General features: G+C 34.9%; 1 protein-coding gene across 1 annotated transcript in view; it reads right to left on the bottom strand.

The window, feature by feature from the left end:
- LOC106876152 (thioredoxin reductase 1, cytoplasmic) overlaps nucleotides 1-22,385 on the bottom strand; it is a 40,497-nt gene that overhangs the window by 13,530 nt on the left and 4,582 nt on the right. The window contains exons 2-13 of the mRNA XM_052966774.1: nucleotides 16,754-16,886; nucleotides 14,041-14,101; nucleotides 12,353-12,439; nucleotides 11,319-11,446; nucleotides 9,502-9,574; nucleotides 8,417-8,485; nucleotides 7,505-7,552; nucleotides 6,540-6,577; nucleotides 4,435-4,539; nucleotides 4,190-4,305; nucleotides 3,808-4,033; nucleotides 1,740-1,826 (exon numbers count right to left, since the gene is read on the bottom strand). Coding sequence (XP_052822734.1) covers nucleotides 1,740-1,826; nucleotides 3,808-4,033; nucleotides 4,190-4,305; nucleotides 4,435-4,539; nucleotides 6,540-6,577; nucleotides 7,505-7,552; nucleotides 8,417-8,485; nucleotides 9,502-9,574; nucleotides 11,319-11,446; nucleotides 12,353-12,439; nucleotides 14,041-14,101; nucleotides 16,754-16,861 — 1,146 coding nt within the window. The 5' untranslated portion in view covers nucleotides 16,862-16,886. The remainder of the gene's footprint in view (nucleotides 1-1,739; nucleotides 1,827-3,807; nucleotides 4,034-4,189; nucleotides 4,306-4,434; nucleotides 4,540-6,539; nucleotides 6,578-7,504; nucleotides 7,553-8,416; nucleotides 8,486-9,501; nucleotides 9,575-11,318; nucleotides 11,447-12,352; nucleotides 12,440-14,040; nucleotides 14,102-16,753; nucleotides 16,887-22,385) is intronic.

Genomic DNA, 22,385 nt, shown 5'->3' on the forward strand with positions numbered 1-22,385 from the left:
CCCGGCAACGATCCTGCTCAAAAAACCTCATGTGTCACCCGCACAAGAGCCGACCCAGGGGCGTCGCCCGCACATGAGCCAGTCCAGGGGCACTGGCAACGATCCCGCTCGAAAGATTTCATATGTCGCCTGCACATGAGCCAGTCCGGGGGCACCGGCAACGACCTCGCTCGAAAAACCTCATGTGTCACCCGCAAGCCAGCCCAGGGGCACCGGCAACGATCTCGCTCGAAAGATTTCATGTAAACAATATATGAGTATATGCATATATATGTACATGTATGTATATACCTTCATCCACATGTACATATAGATACATAACTGGGTACATGACGTGGCAAAAGAACATGGACAAAAAGGTAAACAAGGTGCAACAAACAAGAAGGCCACATAGAAACATCATCTTCATCAGCTGCCACCATTAAAACCCCAGCGTTTCGAAGAATTATATATATATATATATCATCTGTACTTGTTTCTGCCCTCTTTCTTGTACCTCTTTCTCCCCTTTCTCTCTGGCCAGGTAACCATGTACCTCCTCTATAACAAGACACCTGTTTCTACCTCTGTTACACTAACCTTTAACCATCTGACACAAGATTACAGCATCCAACTGTAAAAACCTTGCCAAAATAGACAGCGGCCTGGGGTAATCTACTCGGCTGGCTCTTGTCAACTGTCCTACCTATGCATGCACAGAAGACAGACATTAAACGACAATGAAGATGATATATATATATATACACACACACATTATCTGTATGTATGTATATATATATATATATATATATATATATATATACACACACACACATACATACAACGCTAACCACTGAAAGTGTAGTGGGTGCTTTTACGTGCCACCGGCAAGAGGGCCAGTCAGGCAGTACTGGTGACGGCCACGCTCAATTGGTGTTTTTTCTGTGCCACCTGCACAGGAGCCAGTCCAGCAGCACTGGCAACGACCTCGCTCGAATGTTGTTTTTCATGTGCCACCGGCACAAGTGCCAGTAAGGCAACGCTGGTAATCATCACACTCGAATGGTGCTTTTTATGTGCCACTGGCATGGGAGACAGTCAGCGGCCCTGGCAATGATCACACTCAGATGGTGCTTTTAACGTTCCACTGGCACAGGTGCCAGTCAGGCAGTGCTGTCATAGGCCACATCAGTGAATTTGATTTTGATTTCACTTGCCTCAACAGGTCTTCGCAAGCAATGCATAAATAGGCTGGTTACACTGCTGGCATAGGCCACGGATTATGGTCTCACTTGGCTTGCCGGGTCTTCTCAAGCACAGCATATTTCCAAAGGTCTCAGTCACTAGTCATTGCCTCGGTGAGGCCCAATGTTCGAAGGTCGTGCTTCACCACCTCACAGATTCCCTCAACTGCTATGGTGTGACACTTTTTCACACAGCTGTCCTCATCCATTTGCACCACGTCCATACCAGTGCAGTCGTCTCTCTTGCACACTACATTTAATGCTTCTTAGGTCCAACTTTTCTCTCAAGGCGCTTACACTGTCGTGTATGCACACTGACCAAGCTTACACATGTCCTCAGCAGTCACGGCCCATGTTTCACTGCCATGTAGCATGGCTGTTTGTACACATGCGTCATAGTCTACCTTTTACTCTGAGCAAGAGGCCCTTTATCCCCAGCAGAGGTAGGAGCTTTGAAATTTAATATAAGTTGTATGACATAAAAATGTAATATTATCTAAAATGATTTTTGCTTACTGTATCAAATTCATCTGATTTTTCTTCAGACTCTGTAGCATAGGTGACTTTTAACCTTCCAGGTTCACCAGCCTTAAGTTGTTCAACCTGCATATAAAAATAGTGTCTTTGAAATGCACTTTTTAAGAAACAAAAACAAAAAATGCATAAAATTTTCCACATTTTCAAAATTATTGTATGAAACTTACTGAAACCCTACCTTCAAACTCCTAAGCTACAAAACTAAAATCCCCATTTATCCAAAATATAAACTGAGTATAAACAAGCAGGCTAAAGAGATAAGTATATTTATTGCAACAACACTTGTTCTAAAATCTCTAAAAATCTTCAAATGATTATGGCTACTTTTCCAAACTAATGATTTTCAGAGATAGAAGGCTACTGAACCTTAAGACATCTCAAAATAGACAATATATATATATATATATATATATATATATATATATATTACTCTTGTTTCAGGCATTAGACTGCAGCCATGCTATGACACCACCTTGAAGAATTCTTGTCAAACGAATCAATCCCAGTACTTATTTTTTTAAGCCTGATACTTATTCTATAGGTCTCTTTTGCTGAACCACTAATTTACAAGGATGTAAACACACTAACACTGATTGACAAGCAGTGGAGGTGGAGCAAACAGAGACACAAATACATTCGCCAAACAATAGCACAGAATATTCAGCTACCATATAAAGAGATCAGAAATTAAACAATCACCAAAATGACATGCACATTTTGTGCTTTAGCTGACTCATCATTAATTCTGGATAAGGAAATCAGATGTTTCCTGTGAAGCAGTTGACAAACTGTAAAGCAGTCAATCAGGAGTTTCACTTTCTTCTGCATGTTAAAAAGCATAAAGGACGTGTTTACATTCTTGTAATTTCCTATCACAGCTAAGAGGTTTTCTAATATTTAATTAAACTGGATCATATGCACTAAATATTATCCCACAGCCTCATTACAACCATTTTCAGGTATATTTTAGGATGAAGTCAAATTCAATCTAGTAAATCGACCTAATATTTGGACATCAAGAAAGTGAAAAGTGCATGTAGTATTTTAATCTATAAAATCTGCAACATCAAGGCCTTAATAGATTATAAAAGCATAACAAGGTTATGTGCACAGCTGGGAGTTCCTAATTTTCATGGACCCCTAGCTGTGCACATAACTGCTGTTCTAGTCAACTAAAAGTAGTAAGCAATAGAAATGCCATCCTTTCTCACACTGAAAAAATAAACTAACATAAATCAAGTTAAAAAGATAGGATTATTAACCCTTTAGCACTTAAACCAGCCATATCTGGCCAGAATATTCTGCCTCTTTTATGTTCAAACTGGCGAGATTCAACATCTCACACCTACACTATAATGTCATTATAAAAAATGAACAATCACTTTATGAAAATCTTGAAGCCACAAGACAATGCATGATTAATTCAAAACTGAATAAATAAGCATTGCATTTGACAGAATAATCTGAATGCTTAAGGGTTAAATAAATTCAGTGCATCGTATAAAACCTCAAATTTAATTTTTACAGTCAAATTAAGCACACTATAACATAACTCAATTTATAGTCATCACATACTTAACAAATAATTTAACAGGATGGTTTTAATATCAAATATTATATAGAAATCAAAGTGAGCAATACACTAGAGCTAATCAATGCACCACAGAAAGGGAAGTGTCAGGTTTCAGATAGCTTTAATGTGCAAATAAATGAAATTAACTCAACTAATATTCTTTCTATTATAAGTACAAGGCTTGAAATTTTGGTGGGAGGGACCAGGTGATTACACTGACCCCAGTGCTCAACTAGTACTTTATTTCACTAACCCCAAAATGATAAAAAGCAAAGTTGACCTCAACAGTATTTGAACTCAGAATGTAAAACTGGAAGAAATACCACTAAGCATTTTGTTGAGCAAGCTAACAATTCTACCAGTTCATCATCTTAAAATCAACTAACCTGAAAGCTGGAACGTAAAAGAGAACCAAATTGAATAACCTGCATAAATACAAAATGAGCAATTTGCCAAAAGACAAAATATGATTACCTTTTTTACTTGAGCCTTGTGAATAAACTTTATTCCATGATCCTCCATATTGTCACCAATTAATTCTGCCATTTGTCTATCAAAACCACGCAGCAAAATAGAGCGGACCATAACAGTTACATCTAATCCAAAAGCTCTCAGAAAACCTGCACACTCAAGGGAAATATATGAAGCTCCCACAAAAAGAGTCTTTCCAGGACAATAAGGCAAAGAAAACAAGTCATCACTGAAAAATAACAGGAAATACTATCTTAATCATGTCTTTTTTATATTCAGACACTGAAAACCAACAGATAAAAGCTGACAGAGGAAAGACAAATACTCATATAGAAGAATGAAAGATAGAAGTATTATGAATTGACACATAAGAGCAAATAATTACCTTGTGATACAATATTCTCTTGCTCCAGGACATTCCAAATAGTTTGGTCGTAATCCAGTAGAAATTAGAAAATGCTTAGCAGTGAGTGAAATCACTTTGCCTTTCTTGTCAGTTGCCTATAGACAAGGGAAACAAAATGGTTCACAATCCAATTATTTGGACAATATATCAAACTATATTTTAAACCAATAAACTGAAAAAATTACAGAATATAACAGGACAGTTAATTATCATTGAACATTTACCTCAATTTTATGTGGCCCAACAAACTTGGCATAAGCATTATAATAGGTTACTTTCTTTTCTCTTAGCTGAACTCGATAACCCCAGTTCAGGGACCCAATGTGATCCTGAAATAAACAATTCCAAATAATTAGTTTTAGAATTTCAATTAATAAAAGAATATCTACAAATGGGCTCAGAAGAGCAACTCATTTATAGTGTTAAAAACTTGATTGTTATGTGTGGAGATACCAACAAACACACAGAGTAGAAATTGGGCAGTGAATGCAGAGGACATTGCAAAGATTGGAGAGGAATGAAATTAGTATGTTCTGGACACTGGAACTCTATGCAGCCCTGCAGCTTGTCGGGTCCTGCCAAACTGTCCAACACATATGCCAGCATCAAAAACAAACATTAAATTTTGATAATGATGACACATACACACAAACACAACAGTCTTTCTGTTGCTGTGTGCCAAGACAGCAACAAAAGGTAGGTAGGTATATGTGTGTGTTCACATATGCACATACCAGCCTCAGCTGGTATATTTGGTTCTTCATTATAAACAGATAAAAGAGAGCCATACATCTTTTCTCATGTACAAAGTCTATAGTACCTAATGAAGTTATTTGAAAGCAAAAACTTATATATACATAATTTTTACAATATTTGAAGTTTTATATATATAACTTCAAGCATTATAAAAATTTACAGTATGATTCAAAGAGTATAATACCTGAATATTTTATAAATGTTAAATTTAAATGTGAAACGATTATAGAATAAATCGTTCTCAAGGGAATAAACCATATGGCAATATATATTTGCTTTGATATAGTTTCTATAGCTAGATGCCCTTCCTAACACCACCCACTTTGCATCATGTACTGGGTGCTTTTATTCATGGCACCAGCACTAGTGAGGTCACCATGCAGCTTGCAAGACTAAAATTCCTTTCAACTGAGTGGGGCTGCAAGAGAGAGAGAGATGGCTTCATGCTAGGAAACGAGGTTAAAATATAAAAGGAATCGGAAAAGAAATGATTTCTTGCTGTAGAGAAGCTACATGGCTATTCACACTTACAAGAAGGTGGGAGTGACCAGGGTGAAGCTAGAGAGAAAAATAGCAGTAGTGAGGTGAGAATGGACCATCCAAGTACAAGGTAAGAAGAAGTGAATGAGAAGACAGGGTGTGAAGAATTAGTGAGAAAAGGCGAGGGGAGGGAGAACTTATCACCCATTCCAATTTTAACCATCATTTTTGTTGAATCTTCCCTGTTTTATCTCAAAGGTCCTCAAACCTGGGAGCCTTTTTTCCTTCTGGTGTTATTCTGAGATGATAACCATCAAATTCATGATAACATGGAAAACACATTAAATGATGATCATCATCATGATCATCATTTCAGATTTACTCTTACTTGTTTCAGTCATTTGACTGCGGCCATGCTGGTGCACCGCCTTAAGTCGAGCAAATCGACCCCAGAACTTATTCTTTGGAAGCCTAGTACTTATTCTATTGGTCTCTTTTTGCCGAACTGCTAAGTTACGGGGACGTAAACACACAAGCATCGGTTGTGAAGCGATGGTGGGGGGACAAACACAGACACACAAACACACACATATATATATATATATATATATATACATACATATATACGACAGGCTTCTTTCAGTTTCTGTCTGCCAAATCCACTCATAAGGCTTTGGTCAGCCCAAGGCTATAGTAGAAGACACTTGCCCAAGGTGCCACACAGTGGGACTGAATCCGGAACGATGTAGTTGGTAAGCAAGCTACTTACCACACAGCCACTCCTGCACCTTTGTGTGCAAATTTGTGTGCAAATTTTGGAAAACATTTGTTAAGAAAGGTAATTTTGTTTGAAGACAATACTGACACTAATAAATTATACAGAAACATCTCCCAATTAAACACATAATTTAAACCTTAACTGGACTAAACACTGGTAACAGTTAATACACCAAAAAGCTATAAGATTCCCAGAAACAAAGTTTAATTCATTTTAAAATATAAAATTGTTATCTAAATTTATCTACAAGATTTTAATACACCCAATTTATTCAGTCGTTTATGTATTTGGACTGAGTATAAAATTAAATTTTACCTGTATAGCATTTTTCATGACATCCCAATTATGATCACCTGAAAATAGATGTTAATGTTATACTAAACATACCATTGCTAAGCAATGAGAAAACTGAGTTTACAAAGGAGATAACAAAGGAATATATGTATTTGGTGTTGAAGAGGACATGCCTAATCCAAGCAAGTATGGAAAAGAGGACATAACTATATACAAGATCATTTTTATGTCTATTATGTTTATATAATAAACAAAAATTATATATGCAATAATGAGTAATTAATTATCAACAATGCACGTATTTTTTTCCTACTGACAAGAAAAACAGTCATCACTAGACATGGTCTAACTATTAAATAGATTTGAACCTGAAAAGTCAAACTTGTTATCTAATTAATCAATCTGTTTCTTGTTTACTCCAAAGAGCAGTAGTTAGTGGCCTGTTTTGTGTTGGCAAAATTACCAGGAAGCAAAATTCATTGAACAATTTCAGCAAAATATAGAAAAAGTGTTCTGTCACTATCAACTGTCTAGAAATAGTAATGGAAAATGTTTTTAAATGATTGAGCAAGTATTACTCATCAAAAGGATGCTAGGCTGTTGACTGTCTTCTGCTGATGACAATACTAAACTTTTGTTCAGAAGAATGAAAGGCAAACATTATGCAAACTAGTCATGGCTCTGCTTCTGAAATCACTCACAACAGACTAAGCATTAGTAAAGTGTGTGTGACATGAGTGCCAAAACAACTTATAAAATTGCACAAAGAAAATCATTTTGAAATTTACCAATGACCTTGAAAAAACTATAAGATGACACTCTTGTAATGTAAATTTTCACTGGTGACTAAACATGAATAGACCAATACAATTCTAGAATGATTGACCTCAGAGATAAATTACTGGCTTCTTTAAATGCATGAACAAATAAAAATTCATTTAAAAATATATATACTAGCAGAAAACAGAAAATCTTTCAAATCTTACTTAGTTCTGTTGACCAACCATAAGCTTTACTGTCTTTTCCAGCTTCACCTGTGAAAAATAGAGTTTGGTAAAATGAGGTGACAATTTTGAATAAAGAATATTGTAAACAACCCCTTCAAAATATACATCTATAATAGAGTACGTTACTTGACATTGAAGCCAGTTATGTAAATCTATCTCTTTAGCATTACAATGTTGTTCAGTATGTTGAAATGTGAGAGAATATAAATGCAAGTTGAAAGTATTTTTTGTTTGTTTTTTAAGATTCAGAAAATAAACTCGAAGTGGAATCAGAATGAATGTTAGATAGTGTAACTCAAATAATTCTTACCATAACAAGGAAGTAAACAGAAATCAAGGTTATTATATAAGGAATACAAAAAAAAAATTCACCAATGAGGAATTGTGAGGTTGTGTGGAGATCAAGAAATGAATATACCTCAGAGTAAAAAAAACATCTCTGGGAAAGCATTCTGCATTTGAAAAACTGATTAAATAAAATTAGTCATGCAATCAATGTCTATTTTTATTTCAATTCTTCTGTATGTCAACTTAATAAAATTAATCAGTATAATAGTTATTTTTACATCCATTTTTCTATCCTTGCATGAGTGAAATGGTTCGTTTATCAAAAACAGTTCAAGTACATTCATTGTTACAGTTGGCTGCACTTCCTGCTATAAAACAACTCAACTCTGAATGGAACCCTGCCTCCCCCATTTGTTTTTGTTTTTTTTATATATTAGCCAGCCAAACAGGAGCAACCAGAATTTTGTACTTGAGGTAAAGACCTAGATCAATGGCTGTAGCCCAACTTTCTAGCCTCACAAACACTACTCATAGGATAGTAAAATCAGGTTCTTTTATAAGGTTTAAAAAATTAGGCCCATGAAAGAAAAAAGTAAAACTTACCCAAAAGAGCAGCTTGATGCATTAGTTTTTTTGGAATACACCCTACATTGACACAAGTGCCTCCAAGACCTATAATAAAAAGAAATATATTTCAACTAAAATGACCAGAAAGCATAGCTTAATATACAACAGTTAAACAACAGTGAAAAGATATAAATATGTATGTATGTGCAGGAATACATATTTGAGTATAAGCATACAAATATGGAATATAAATGCTTCTCTTCATGATGTTGACAAAGTGTCTGTTTCATTTTCACTTTTATTACAATTTACAATATCTGGTGCTACAGTAACAAGAACTTATATTTGTAATGAACTTTTGATCAAAATGCTAATAAGAAATGAAAAAATTAATAATGCTGATGGAGCTTGTCAAAGTGTCAGTGCAAACTGACTGGAATAAGATGCAAATAGGAGGCGCAATGGCCCAGTGGTTAAGGCAGCGGACTCGCGGTCATAAGATCGTGGTTTCAATTCCCAGACCGGGCGTTGTGAGTGTTTATTGAGCGAAAACACCTAAAGCTCCATGAGGCTCCGGCAGGGGATGGTGATGAGCCCTGCTGTACTCTTTCACCACAACTTTCTCTCACTCTTACTTCCTGTTTCTGTTGTGCCTGTAATTCAAAGGGTCAGCTTTGTCACACTGTGTCACGCTGAATATCCCTGAGAACTATGTTAAGGGTACACGTGTCTGTGGAGTGCTCGGCCACTTGCACGTTAATTTCACGAGCAGGCTGTTCCGTTGATCGGATCAACTGGAACCCTCGACGTCATAAGCGACGGAGTGCCAACAACAACAAGATGCAAATGATGGATGGAAGAAAAATTGAAAGATAAAAGCAAGAATTTTTAAATAACAGATTCTATTAAATCTAAAATATTTGAGAACTGCAATCATACCTAAAAATTACTCTTTTGCTCAAGTGATTACCATCAAATGAGGCTTCAAGAACACAAGGTGTCCCTAGAAGCTAAATTTAGCAATATGTCTTCCCAACAAAACTCAAGAGGCCAATATTAAGATCATGCAGAAAAAAAGGCTCAAGAGAATAAATCTTTATGAAAAAAGTACAGTCACTTACCCCAGGTTGTGCCTAAAGGTGTTGGTTTAACAAAATCAAAAATAGCAACTTTTTTATCAAATGAAGCAGCTTCCTGAAAAATCAAGGCATTATGTTAAAAAAGAAAACTACACATGGCATTGTTAGTTAGAAGAATCATAATGCCACAATGGAAATAACTAAAACCTTCCAAATGAGCAGATTAATAATAGACTTTCAAAAATACAAATGCAAGATAAAATAGTTTATCTTTAAACATTACTAATTAACACTTAATATATTAATAAATATTGGCTCCAAATTTTGGCACAAAACCAGCAAGTTCAGAGGAGGGGTAAGTCGATTACAGCAACCCTACTGTTCAACTGGTACTTATTTTATTGACCCTGAAAGGATGGAATGTTAAGTCAACATCAGCGGAATTTGAACTCAAAGACAAACGGAATGCTGCTCAGCATTTTACCCACTGAGCTATAACATTTCTGCCAGCTTGCTGCCCTAATAATAATAATATTGATTATGAATCAATAATGTAGGTTCAACAAAATAAAGATTTTAAAACTATCCAGTTATAGAGATTAAGGAATCAGATACACTACAAGATGCCTTTTTATTCTCTTTCTCTCTAACACAAACATGAAGGACAAAAATGAGAGTACAGTTGTAATGGTTATAAAGGCAAATTGTATAAAAAGAGTAGGCAATCTTGATACTTGGGAGCAACCCCATAGGATCCAGTACTTGTTTAACATAACTTCGCACAAGCTTTGTTTGCTTAGCAGATTAGTCATTGTTATTACATCTTTATCATGAGGCATTATTTTGAAGCCAGATTCCGTAGCTATATAAAATGCTACTAGTATCATTTTATTTTAAGAGACAGTAACATTTTATTTTTATTTTTCATGAAAGACTGCTTATTCAGTGTATCAGACCAGCAGTCATGTACATACAACCTCTACCCACCCCACCCCATCAAGACAATATTAAAAATTCAGCACCACAGAATATTTTCAATGACAGCAATTACTCAATTGCTTTATCATCAGACTAATGTAGTAAACAATTCATGCCTAATCATGACATTTTCATTGTTTACTTGATGGATCAAAAATTCCATAGATGACAGCAACAATGTATTAAATACAGTCAACTCAATTAATGACAAGCCATCAAATGCTACACACTACAGTACTAACCTAATTTATGACTGCTTTATATAGCACATGATCTGTGCTACTGGTTGGGGAAAATGCCAAGTTTGCCTTCTCAGAGTAGCTAACAGACTGTGGAATGGGCTGTCCCACAACAATAGCATAGAAAGAATGCCTTTACATTTTTATTTCACTTACAGTGAAGCACTGTAATTAAGTTTATTACAGGTCTTCTGAGTGACAGTGTTGAGTATTGTGTTTACATAACAGGCTTCCATACAGTTTTCATCAACCAAATTCAGTCAGAAGGCATTGGTCAACCTGGATCTATAGTAGAAGACACTTTCCTAAGGTGCCACGTAATGAAACTGAATCCATGTGGTTGCAAAGCAAACTTCTTTATCACACAGCCATGCCTGAGCCCTTCGAAAACACTGACAGGAGTTGATACTGTTTAAAAACTATTCAAACTACTGACTTTGAAAAATATTTGAACATAACCTTGTTTGAAAAAAAAAATGATTACATGATAAAAACTTTTAGTATTCTTTAACTGTTGTAATTATCATGTGTTAAAATTAATTTTTGCCTTATATCCTTCTCAACTTTTTCAAGAATACAGTGAAAATACTGAAAGCAGGCCAACATTTTCATTTGTGAATCATTTTAAAGCAGAATACATACCTTAGCTGCTGCTAAACCACCAGATCCTCCACCAATGACAATTAAATCAAAATCATAAGATTCTTTAGATGATATCATTTCCAGCAGCTGGCCACTCTTATGAAGTGCTGCTGTGTCATCATAGCCACCTAGAGTGTAGAAAAAAATTATTCATACTGAAATTGCAATCAAGCTTATTGTAAATATACTAGATGTACCTGCCGTGACCCATTGGGTTACAACCATTTCGAGTTGAAAATGTCAATGTGCAATGGGAAAGGAAAAAATGTTATTTCAAACTTCATGCAATAAAATTCTTAAGTACAGTTCTCCTGCCTTTGGTGTGACAACATAGACACAGCCAAGGGTTTCTTCTTTAAAAACGTTCAAATGGCCTATGACCTTTTTTCTTTGCTTTCTTCTTTGCCATTCTTTGTTCTTACTGTTCCAAGTGAAAAACATGGGTACTTCAACATAAAATAATGTTTTTGCAAAGTTACTGTGTGAATATATGTGTGTGTATGTAAAAGGAGTGGGTATGTGAATGTGTGTGTGTGTGTGTGTGTGTGTGTGTGTGTGTGTGCATGCATGTGCGCAATGGAAATGGGATGGTTCATCTCTGTTCACTTAGTATTTGGGTTTATTTGCAAAGAATATGCAAAGATCAGATTTATGTCTAGTAATAAGCAAAGATCAGAAACAAAACTTCCTACAAACATTATAAAACATCTAACTTGTACTTTTCTTTTAATTTGTAGCACATTTTTAGAATTTTTTTAATTAGGCTTTTGAGCTTAAGGCACAGTGCATGATGTGTCACTGGATACAAACAAGCAATTTATGGGACAAGTTTAATACTTTATATTTTTAATTAGAATATATTTTGATAATAGAATGACATTATTGTCATTCTAAAAATAAACAAATCTTCAAGATACATGATAATGCATAATTAAAAACCATGTAAATGAGCATTACATTTGATAATAATTTGAATGCTTAGGGTTTAAAGTATTCAATTAAAATATTTCAAATGAAAAGAAAATCCTCTTTACCAATATGCTTTTTATTGATGAAAATATTTGGAACAGTCCTCTGGCCACTCATCTCTTTCAAAGTTGAATGAATATTATCACCATTTTCTAAAAAGATAGACATAAAATGTAAACATTAACAATATAATAGAAACCTAAAAGTAAACAATTAGCTGAGAAAGAAAAAGTTAAAATAAACTGTTTTAATAAATTGTTTTAGACAATTGCTGGTGCCATGTAAAAAAACACCTGTACTAGTGCCAAGTAAAAAGCACCCAGTACACTCTACAAAATGGTCGGTGTTAGGAAGGGCATCTGACCTTAGAAACCTTGCCAAAACGGACAATTGGAGCATGATGCAGCTCTCCAACTTCCCAGCTCCTGTAAGTGTCCAACCCTTGCCACCATAAAAAAGATATTAAATTATGACGATGATAATGAAGTTTTCTAAGATTATAACATTTTATGATTTCTCTAAAAACTTATTCAATTAAAAACAAAGATAACCTCATCATCATTTTCCCATATTTGCAAGGGCCAGACAAAATTTGCTAAAGAGGGTTTTCTACGTTTGGACAACCTTCCTGTCACTGTCCCACCACCTGTTTCCAAGCAAGGTAATATTTCTTCATGGCCAGACAAGGTTTTCATGGAAGATTGGAAATTTAGAAATAACATTGCTTGTACGATGGTGGAACTTATTTATAACCATCATGTGATGTCAAGATAAGGCAGGACACATACCCCCATCCACACACATGATGGGTTTCTTTTAGTTTCCATCTCACAAAACTTTGATCAACCCAGGTCTATAGAAGAAGATACTTGCCCAAGGTGTCACGCAGTGCCAGAACCCAAAACCATATGATTTGGAAGCGAGCTTCTTAATTACACAACCATCCCTGATTGGATAATTAAAAAAAGCAACAGCTTAAACATAAAGTAGTTCTGTATTTCATGTTTTAAGCAGATAATTATAGTCATAAAGTAGGCCTTGATGATCTAGCCTATATCAGATTGTAACATGAATTCCTCTAAGTGTCACTTAGATCATCCTAGCAGGGTTTTACTCTCATTCAATGAAGCAGCTGCAAATTGGAAGAGGCCTTATGGCAGGCCCTGCACCAGATGGGTGGGCATGATTGAAGATCTCCAGAGGCTCAACATCATCTTGGAGGATGCAGAGGGGATGGCACAGGACAACCAGCAATGCAGAGTACTGGTGGATATGGTCAGTTCTTAGCATGATAACATCTCTGGGACCACTAACCCGAGACGACCCCAACCCCATCAAGCAAGAGCATGAAGCAAGCAAGCAAGCCGCACGCAGCTCACAAGGTCCTGTACATAACTGTGGTTTTAATATCATTTAGCAAAGGAGAGAAAATCTTCCTCTGGATAGAATGCATTATATTTAACATTCCCAATGAACTTGGTATCTATTCTTAATAAGTATATAAAATGAAAACAAGAAATAAAAAGAGCAACTAAATACCTGAAGTCTGCAGTAGATTTAAACTGAAAACTAATAATTATCATTCTACTTCAGCAACTTATCTTACACTCAAAATCACAGCAAGTCATAAGGTACCTGAAGGTAGCTGATCTCAAAATTAAACAATCTAGAGATTGAACACCCAGAAAAGATTTTATAACATACAATAGAATTTCTATTTCTTTAATGAGATTTTAAGATATAAGATTCTTACCAATTTGATCAAGTTCTATCTTTTTGTACTCTACACCCAAAGTATCAAATATCTGCTGTGCCTGTAAAAGAGAAAAGAAAATTATATCTAAGTAATTCTTGTTAAAAAATTGTTCTAGCATTCTTCATAATCACAATGATTTAGTAAAAAAGTTGTCATTATAAAACCGGTGTTTGGAACATAAACTTACATTTAATTTTAATGGATGGTTTTAACTTAAAACACTTCAAAACAGGAAGTTTGTATTGCAAAATGAGGGTGGTTTCAGATGGATTGCCTACACTGAGGTCCTGGAAATAATTGTTAAGCTCTGGATAGATAGTGTATGCAACGGAAGGCCATATGTGTTTCAGTAAGACTCTGCACTATCACACATGGCCCTAGTAACACAGAAATGGATGGCTGAAAATTTTCATGATCACATAACCCCTAACATTTGGCCTCCTAATTCTCCAGATCTCAAACCATTGGACTATTACATGTGGAGCGTTGTTGAGAGAGGGGTCAATGAACACACCCATAACACCAAAGATTCTATGAAATCTACCATAGAGTAAAGACCAAAATGAACCAGGACCACTTGATTTGAGCATGCAGATGATTTAGATCCCATATAGAAGCAGTTGTTGAAGCTGAAGGTGGCTTTATTGAATAACATTATAGAAAAGGTTTATATTTATCCTCATAGCACTTCTTGATAAATAAAGATATCAGTTATTATATATCCGTTTTTTTATAAACATAAATATGTCCTCAAATATTTTATGGACCCTGTATATAGTTAACATGATGTTCTGTTACTGGTTTAATGCTAACTGGATTAGAAGTGCTATTGACACCTCTAAATGAGCTGGATCAAATTACATTTCAATAGATGTACCATGCTACAGTATATAAAAATAAATTCAATTTAGATAAAAAATGGCCCATACACATCATTCGCCAAAAATTTTGTTTGTGCATATAAATCTTTTTTTTTTTAGGTATATCTAAAGTAACTAAAGATTTAGTATTTGTTTTGTTTTATTTTTTTATATACTACTCCCACTATTACTGTCCATCTCTCTACTGTTCTTGTCATTTTAAACAAAAGAGTAGAAAGGCTATTGAAAACTGAAGTCTACTTTAGTCAAAGACACCCCCCCCACACACACACACACAACTGAGATCTTTTCTTTTGTTCTTTATTCCCCCCAACTCTACAAACTTCCATTGCTTCATCTGAACAGCAATACCTTAAATTTCTCCATTTAGAATTTTCCTTTCTTTCTTCCAAGTCATTGCAGTCATATAACACAGCTACTCATTAATTCATTAATTCAAGCTCTAAGGGTACACAAAATCCAAATAGAGAAAAATGCTTCTTTCCATCTCTATTTTAATACATAGTGTCCAAATCTCCAGGTAGCCAAGCAGAATGAAGGATTTATCTGATATGAGATGTTCAACTTCAAAACAGATGTTAAGGAAGCTATATAAGATACTGTTAAACAATATCTTGTCTAAGCAGTTTCTTAGGAGAAAGCTGTTACATGTATACCCTGAAAGAGTTAATAATTAACTCATACATTAGTATTCTTCTTTCCAGATCGTCCGAAAGCAGGTTACATAAAAAGAATGTGTTGAGAAAGCTTCCAAATCTCAAACAGTTACAAACTGTTCTTGAGAGGTAGTAGGTTATCAGCAAATGCAAAGCAACCATCTTTAGCAAACATTTGGGAGATAACATAATTGAATGAACTTCGAGGCAGTCTTTATGAATCTATTAGAAACAGGATATGGAAGAATGGTTGGTGAACTAGAAAACTTGTGTACGTTGGAGTATCACTCAGTCATGAATACATTTGTATCACTGCAGATTGAGTGTAGTCTATAAAAATTCTCATGGGAGGCATCAACTTTTAATAGCTTGATAAATTCTTCATAAGGAATGGTTTTATTATCAAGTTGTCTGAGATGTTAATGGCATAAATACTAGCATAATTAATAGTATAGCTACAAGCCCAAATTTGATATTGCACAATGCTTGCTTTGATCAAGCTACCTGCCAATGAACAACATCCTACTTCAATGCTTGGTGTTAGAAAGTTAGCATTTTGCAAATTTTTTTTTTTTTAATAACCAACTACCTCTTCTGGTTAACACACACAATGACATACATACAATAATAAGGTTAGAAATAAAATGGATAAGTTAGTGTGATTAACAGTTTCTTGTTTCAAACAGAGTATCTTGTAATTTTATAAACTAACTTAGGGTAACCACATACATCTCAAAATCCAAGATAAGCATTGGAAAAGTACCTCTCTTGGACAGTCCTGAGCATTTTTGCTTATCCAGTTTTTTTTTTAATAGGCCAGCTATTGCCCAATCAGACAAGATTCCTTTCTCCATATCACATATAATCCAAGAAAAATGCAAGAGCCAATACAGCTAGCCACCAGTGTTGTGGCACCACAAAGAACCAGAATAGATACTGTAAAGCCATTCCATGCAATGCACTAATGTTTTTGCCAATCCACTACCCTGAACTAATACTCTTTTTTTTGTTGAGCCTTAAAAAGGATAAAACACAGAGTTGAACTCAAGAGTTCAAAGATCCAGAATAAATACAAGGCATTCTATCCAACATTCGAACAACACTGCCTATACACTACTTTCTAAATTGACTTAACAGAGATTAATTAGTTATATAAAACATGCATATAGTTACCTTTGTGCAAAATGGACATGTTGATTTACTGAATATCATTACTTTGTTTTTGTTAATATAATCATTAATTATCTCCTTTAGGGAATCTGAACCCCCAACAGGAGCCATAATTGTCTGCTATTCTGATAAAAACCTGCAAGAGAAAATTAACAAAATTAAATGAAGTTAAACATTGCTAAGGATTTTTTTTTTAATTGCTAAGAGAGCATATATCCTAAAACACCATAAAATTATTTTAGTCTTTGGTCAGTAAGTATTATTTCCTATTTGCTTTTGGATGTCAATGTTTTGAAATTGACATAGCTTCCATTGCATTTCAGACAGATTCTGCACTGAATTGCTGAAGTTGAAATATTGTTATATAAATATTCTGCTTAATACCACAAATTTGCTTGACCTTAACCACTTGAGCATGTCCCTTAGTGGCTATCATGAGCAGGAGTAACGGGGGAACATCATAGCCATGTGTTGAGAGGACTTCTTTAAGATTTCAATAAATGTAACAAAAGCAAAGTTTGAAGGAAATATTAGCCATTTTTCATACTTTCTACAGATAAGCAAATGGGAAATAACAGTTGCTACCCAAGACAAAAATCATGTTACACAGTGTAATTTACCAATATCCCCACGACCACATACCCAAATACACATGAAGGGAGGTAACCTAAACAGTCCCGAAGATATCATATGAAGCAATAGCTGATTTTTAAAGTTATCCAATGGGAAATGGGCAAATTTCATGTTATCAGGAAGAAGTTTGAATTACACATTCAAAAATCTATTTCCTTAGTAAAGAGCACAGTCATTTGATTAAGTTATACTGAACTAGTATGCTGTTTCTGACCTACCACAACCTTTTACAACTTTTCAATCTAGTTTCATTAATTTTGCTTTTAGTATCTATTTTGACACTTTCCTGAGTTTTCATGAATTGTTCTTTGTAACCAAGATATGGTGCACAGCAGGGGCGTAATCTTTGCACTTCAGCTTTCAACCATGGAGTGTTTAGCACAGTTAGTAGGCTGGCAGCTATTGTGATCATACTGTGCCTGGTAAGATTTGTTCAGCTTGAAAATACAAAAATCACATCATGAACTCGTTTTTCTCTATAATTTATATGTAACTTCCTGCATGCAGGTTACAACATTATTATCCTCGATATGAATGCTTCAAAGCATTGTCACTGTTAATAAACTGGAGAAAAACTTCAAATATCAAAAGTAGCTGAAGGAAAAGGAAATCATGATGCAATCAAGCAAATTTTGCAAGTAAAATTAAGAAATTGAAGAGCATTTAGAAGGGAAAAAATTGCTGATTTTTGTTTGATAGAAGCAGAATCAAAACATTTTCATTATCTGAGAGAATGTTATTATAGCGTTTCAAATGAAATATGTTGTCAAGCTCTGAAACTAAAGCAAACTGTGATTCTTAATTCTTACATCAAGGCAAGTCATAATTGGCTTACACATTTCATAAATTGTCATTCTACCAGTATATGTTGCAGATTCATTAATCAATAAATATATGCCTAAAGGCTTTGAAGAAACACTTATTCAATTTTAACAATGTTATCATTGGTTTGCAAAAGAAAAACCTGTATTTAGTTAAACTAGGAATGCTGATTAAATACCAGTGTATTTTCAAATGCCAGCTGATAAGGACTCCTGGTTGAGTTTAGACAGGTTGTACAGTAATTTCTTGCTATAGCTGACAGAAGTAATATTTTGTAATATTCAAAGAAAATGTTGCCTAAAGAGAGTAAATTTGCAAATAATGTTCAATGAAAGGATCCTCAGCAATATGGATGGAAAGTTACAAGAGCCATAATATACTTGTCATTCCTGGTTAGTTCACATGAATTTTACAGCCACTGGGCATCTATATCAATAAACCCTTTAAAGAAAAAGTTGAAAACAATATATTCTGAATGTATAAAATCACAATCATGACTTTACTGCTTCAGGTAGTGAAGCCTTCAATGTAAGAAATTTTATTGTGGATAAAGAAAGCACAGACCTGACTTATTGGTTCCAAGTTTAGTCCGACTTGACACCTTGGGCAAGTGTCTTCTACTATAGCTGCAAGCAAACTAAAGCTTTATGAGTGGATTCAATTAACAGAAATCAAAGGGACTCCTTGTCTTGATGTTCAGTAATTATTGTAAACAAGTGTCACCATCAATCAAGTGTATTTCTAATCTTCCATGAAAACATGTCTAACAATGGGGAAATATTACCTCACTTGAAAACAGATGAGAGTTAGTGACAGGAAGGGCATTCAGTCTGCCTCAAATTCTGTCCACGTGATTCAAAAACTAAACTAAAACAGTGGATTAATGTGATGATATTAAAACAAAAAATAATGATAAACACTTCAATGACATTTCAATGAGAAACACTTGTAGCAAAATCACACGTTATATATGGACACATTTTTTATATTAAAAACAATTCCTCTATTGTGCATTACACAAAGGCAAATATGGTGATCTAATTAAGACTTTAGTTTTAAATTTTAGCACATGTTCAGCAAATTTCAGGGGAGGGGGTAAGTCATTGCTCAACTGGTATTTATTTTTATCGACCTTGAAATGATGAAAGGTACAATTGAGCTTGGTGGGCAGACAAAATTCCATTAAGCATTTTGCCCAGCATGCAAACAATTCTGCCAACTCACCACTTTACTTAAGGCATAAACATCTTCTAACTTTTTAAATATTATTGTTTTGTCTCTATTGTTAAAAAATCATGAACAATACCCTTCCCTTTCCTGAAGAAAAGGTTAGTATTAAAAAAATCATTACTTATTAATAATGCTCAGTAATGCTAAATAACAAAACATTTGTTTCTCATATACTTTTACAATACAACCATCCAACATCCTTAAAAAAATGGATACATTAGATCAATAATCTTAAACTGGTGTACATTAGATCAATAATCCAGCATGGTGTTCAATTTTTATATTTTCTAGTCAAGAATGCAGGTTGTGTGTCTTACATTAAAATGTATGTGATCAAGAAACTGTCTTTTAATTCCAGTAAAAAGAAATAAAACATTGGATAACAAAAATAAATCATTTACATTCATGTTGTACAGTAGTGCTACAAGAATATTTTATTCACTATTTTTTTCTTAATAAAATTAAGAAATTTATTCAATAGTTTTTAAGAGAAGAAAAATTGGTTGTAATTGTGATTTAGATATTTTGTCACCAACTGATGATTAAAAAAAAAATTTTTTTTTTTTTTGTTTTGTTTCAATAAGACATATTCAGTTCAATTTTTTGAGTAACAACCACTATAACAATGTTTTTTCATTTTTTCTTCTAAACTGGTCTCATCATATCATCTTCTAGACCTGTTAGGTTAAATAGTTTATGAGAAAATTATTCCTTTTTTCTGCACTGTACAGACAGCCAGAGATTAAACAAAAAACAAAAATCATTTAATTACTTTCAACATCGGAGAAGATATTTAAAACTCTCACTAGGGTCAACAAGCACATCATGTTTTCCCCATAAACTCAAAAGATAGAAACAAAAACCAGAAATACATTAACACGATCATCATCTAAAAGGTGTATATTAAATATATTAAGGCACAGACATGACTGTGTGGGTAAGAAGTTTTAGATTCACTCCCATCAAATGGCACTTTGGAAAGTGTTTTCTACTATAACCCTGGGCTGATCAGAGCCCTGTAAGTGGATTTGGTTGATGGACACTAGAAGAAGCTCGCTATGGGTGTATGCGAGTGAGTGTATACTTGTATCTTTGTCTTGACATCACATAACTTATTTTTTGAGTGTCACTGTCACACAAATGTCACTCATTTTCAATATCCTAACCCTAACCCTGACCATAGGATAAAAATTACCTCACTTGGAAACAGGTGAGGTTTGGCAACGGCAAGGGCATCCTGCCATAGAAAATCTCCCTTAATAAACTTCATCAGACCCATGCAAGCATGAAAAGATGGACAATAAAACAATAACAATGATGCTGAAAGTATATATTTAACAAGAATAAGACTTGTTTATAGTTTTATCTTTTACTTGTTTCAGTCATTAGACCGAGGTCATGCTGGGGCACTACTTTGAATTTCCAGTCCAATGAATCGGTCCCAGTAATTACTTACTTTGTTATGTTTGGTACTTATTCTGTCGGTCTCTTTTGCTGAACTGCTAGAATACAGGGACATAAACACACCAACACCAGTTGTCAAGTGGTAGTGGGGGACAAACACAGACAGACAGATATACGATGGGCTTCTTTTAGTTTCTGTCTACTAATTCCACCCATAAGGTTTCGGTCGGCCTGAAGTGTCCAAGGTGCTACAAAGTGGGACAGAATTCAGAACCATGCTTCTTACTACACAGCCACGCCTGCATCTCTTAGACTTATAAGACTTTATTTTTTAGCTATATGAAGGGATTCTTTTTTTTGCTTTGACACCTATACAAAAAGAAAAAGAATCTAACAGTAGAGTCACTACTATACTAACAAAACTACTGTTCTTTTATTCTTTTACTTGTTTCAGTCAGTTCACTGCGGCCATGCTGGAGCACCACCTTAAAGGGTTTTAGTCAAAGAAATGAACCCCAGAACTTATTCTTTGTAAACCTCACTTATTCTAACAGTCTTATGCCAATCCGCTAAGTTACAAGGGCATAAACACACCAGCATTGGTTGTCTAACGATAGCAAGGGTACAAACAGACACACACATACGGATACATACATATATACAACGGGCTTCTTTCAGTTTCCGTCTACCAAATCCACTCACAAGGCTTTGGTCGGCCCGAGGATATAGTAGAAAAACACTTGTCCAAGGTGCCACGCAGTGGGACTGAACCATGTGATTGGGAAACAAGCTTCTTACCACACAGCCGCACCGATTTTTTAAACTTAGAAACCAATATTAATCATATATATTTGAAGCATTATAGATCTCCAGCGTCGACCTTGCTGCATCGTTGCAAACCTGGATATCGCTACCCGCAACGTAGAGGAGAGAAAAATAAATAAATACAGGGGCCTTACTGGCCGCTATCAGTTTCTGCTCATCACCGTTGAGGCCTCAGATGTTCTTGGACCCTGCACTATCGGGATAACAGTGACCCGTCTGAGAAATGAGCCTTGTGATGTAAACTGGTTGCTGCAGCCGACTGTTGCTGGCCATTATTCTGGTTCTCAGTGTACTATATATAATTCAATAATTCTCGTTTTAATGTAAACTTTACCATGCTTGTATGGATCAGACTGAATTCTTGAGGGAGATTTTGCATGGTCAGAAGCATTTCCTGTCACCAACCCTCGTTTATTTCCAAGCAAGATAATATTCTACCGATGGACGGACACGTTTTTATGGAAGACTGGAAACAAGGAACACCGCTTGTATGGTGGCGTGAGTTAATTATGGCGAGAAAATTAAGACAAGGACACACACACACACACACATATATATATTCCAAGTTCAGTCCCATTGCATGGCACCTTGTGCAAGTGTCTTCTACTACAGCCTCAAGCCGACCAATGCTTTGTGAGCGGATTTGGTAGAACGAGAACTGGAAGAAGCTTGTCTCATACATATATATATATATATATATATATATATATATATATATATA

Source organism: Octopus bimaculoides, chromosome 3, assembly GCF_001194135.2.
Source record: "Octopus bimaculoides isolate UCB-OBI-ISO-001 chromosome 3, ASM119413v2, whole genome shotgun sequence".
Classification (NCBI taxonomy): Eukaryota; Metazoa; Mollusca; class Cephalopoda; order Octopoda; family Octopodidae; genus Octopus; species Octopus bimaculoides.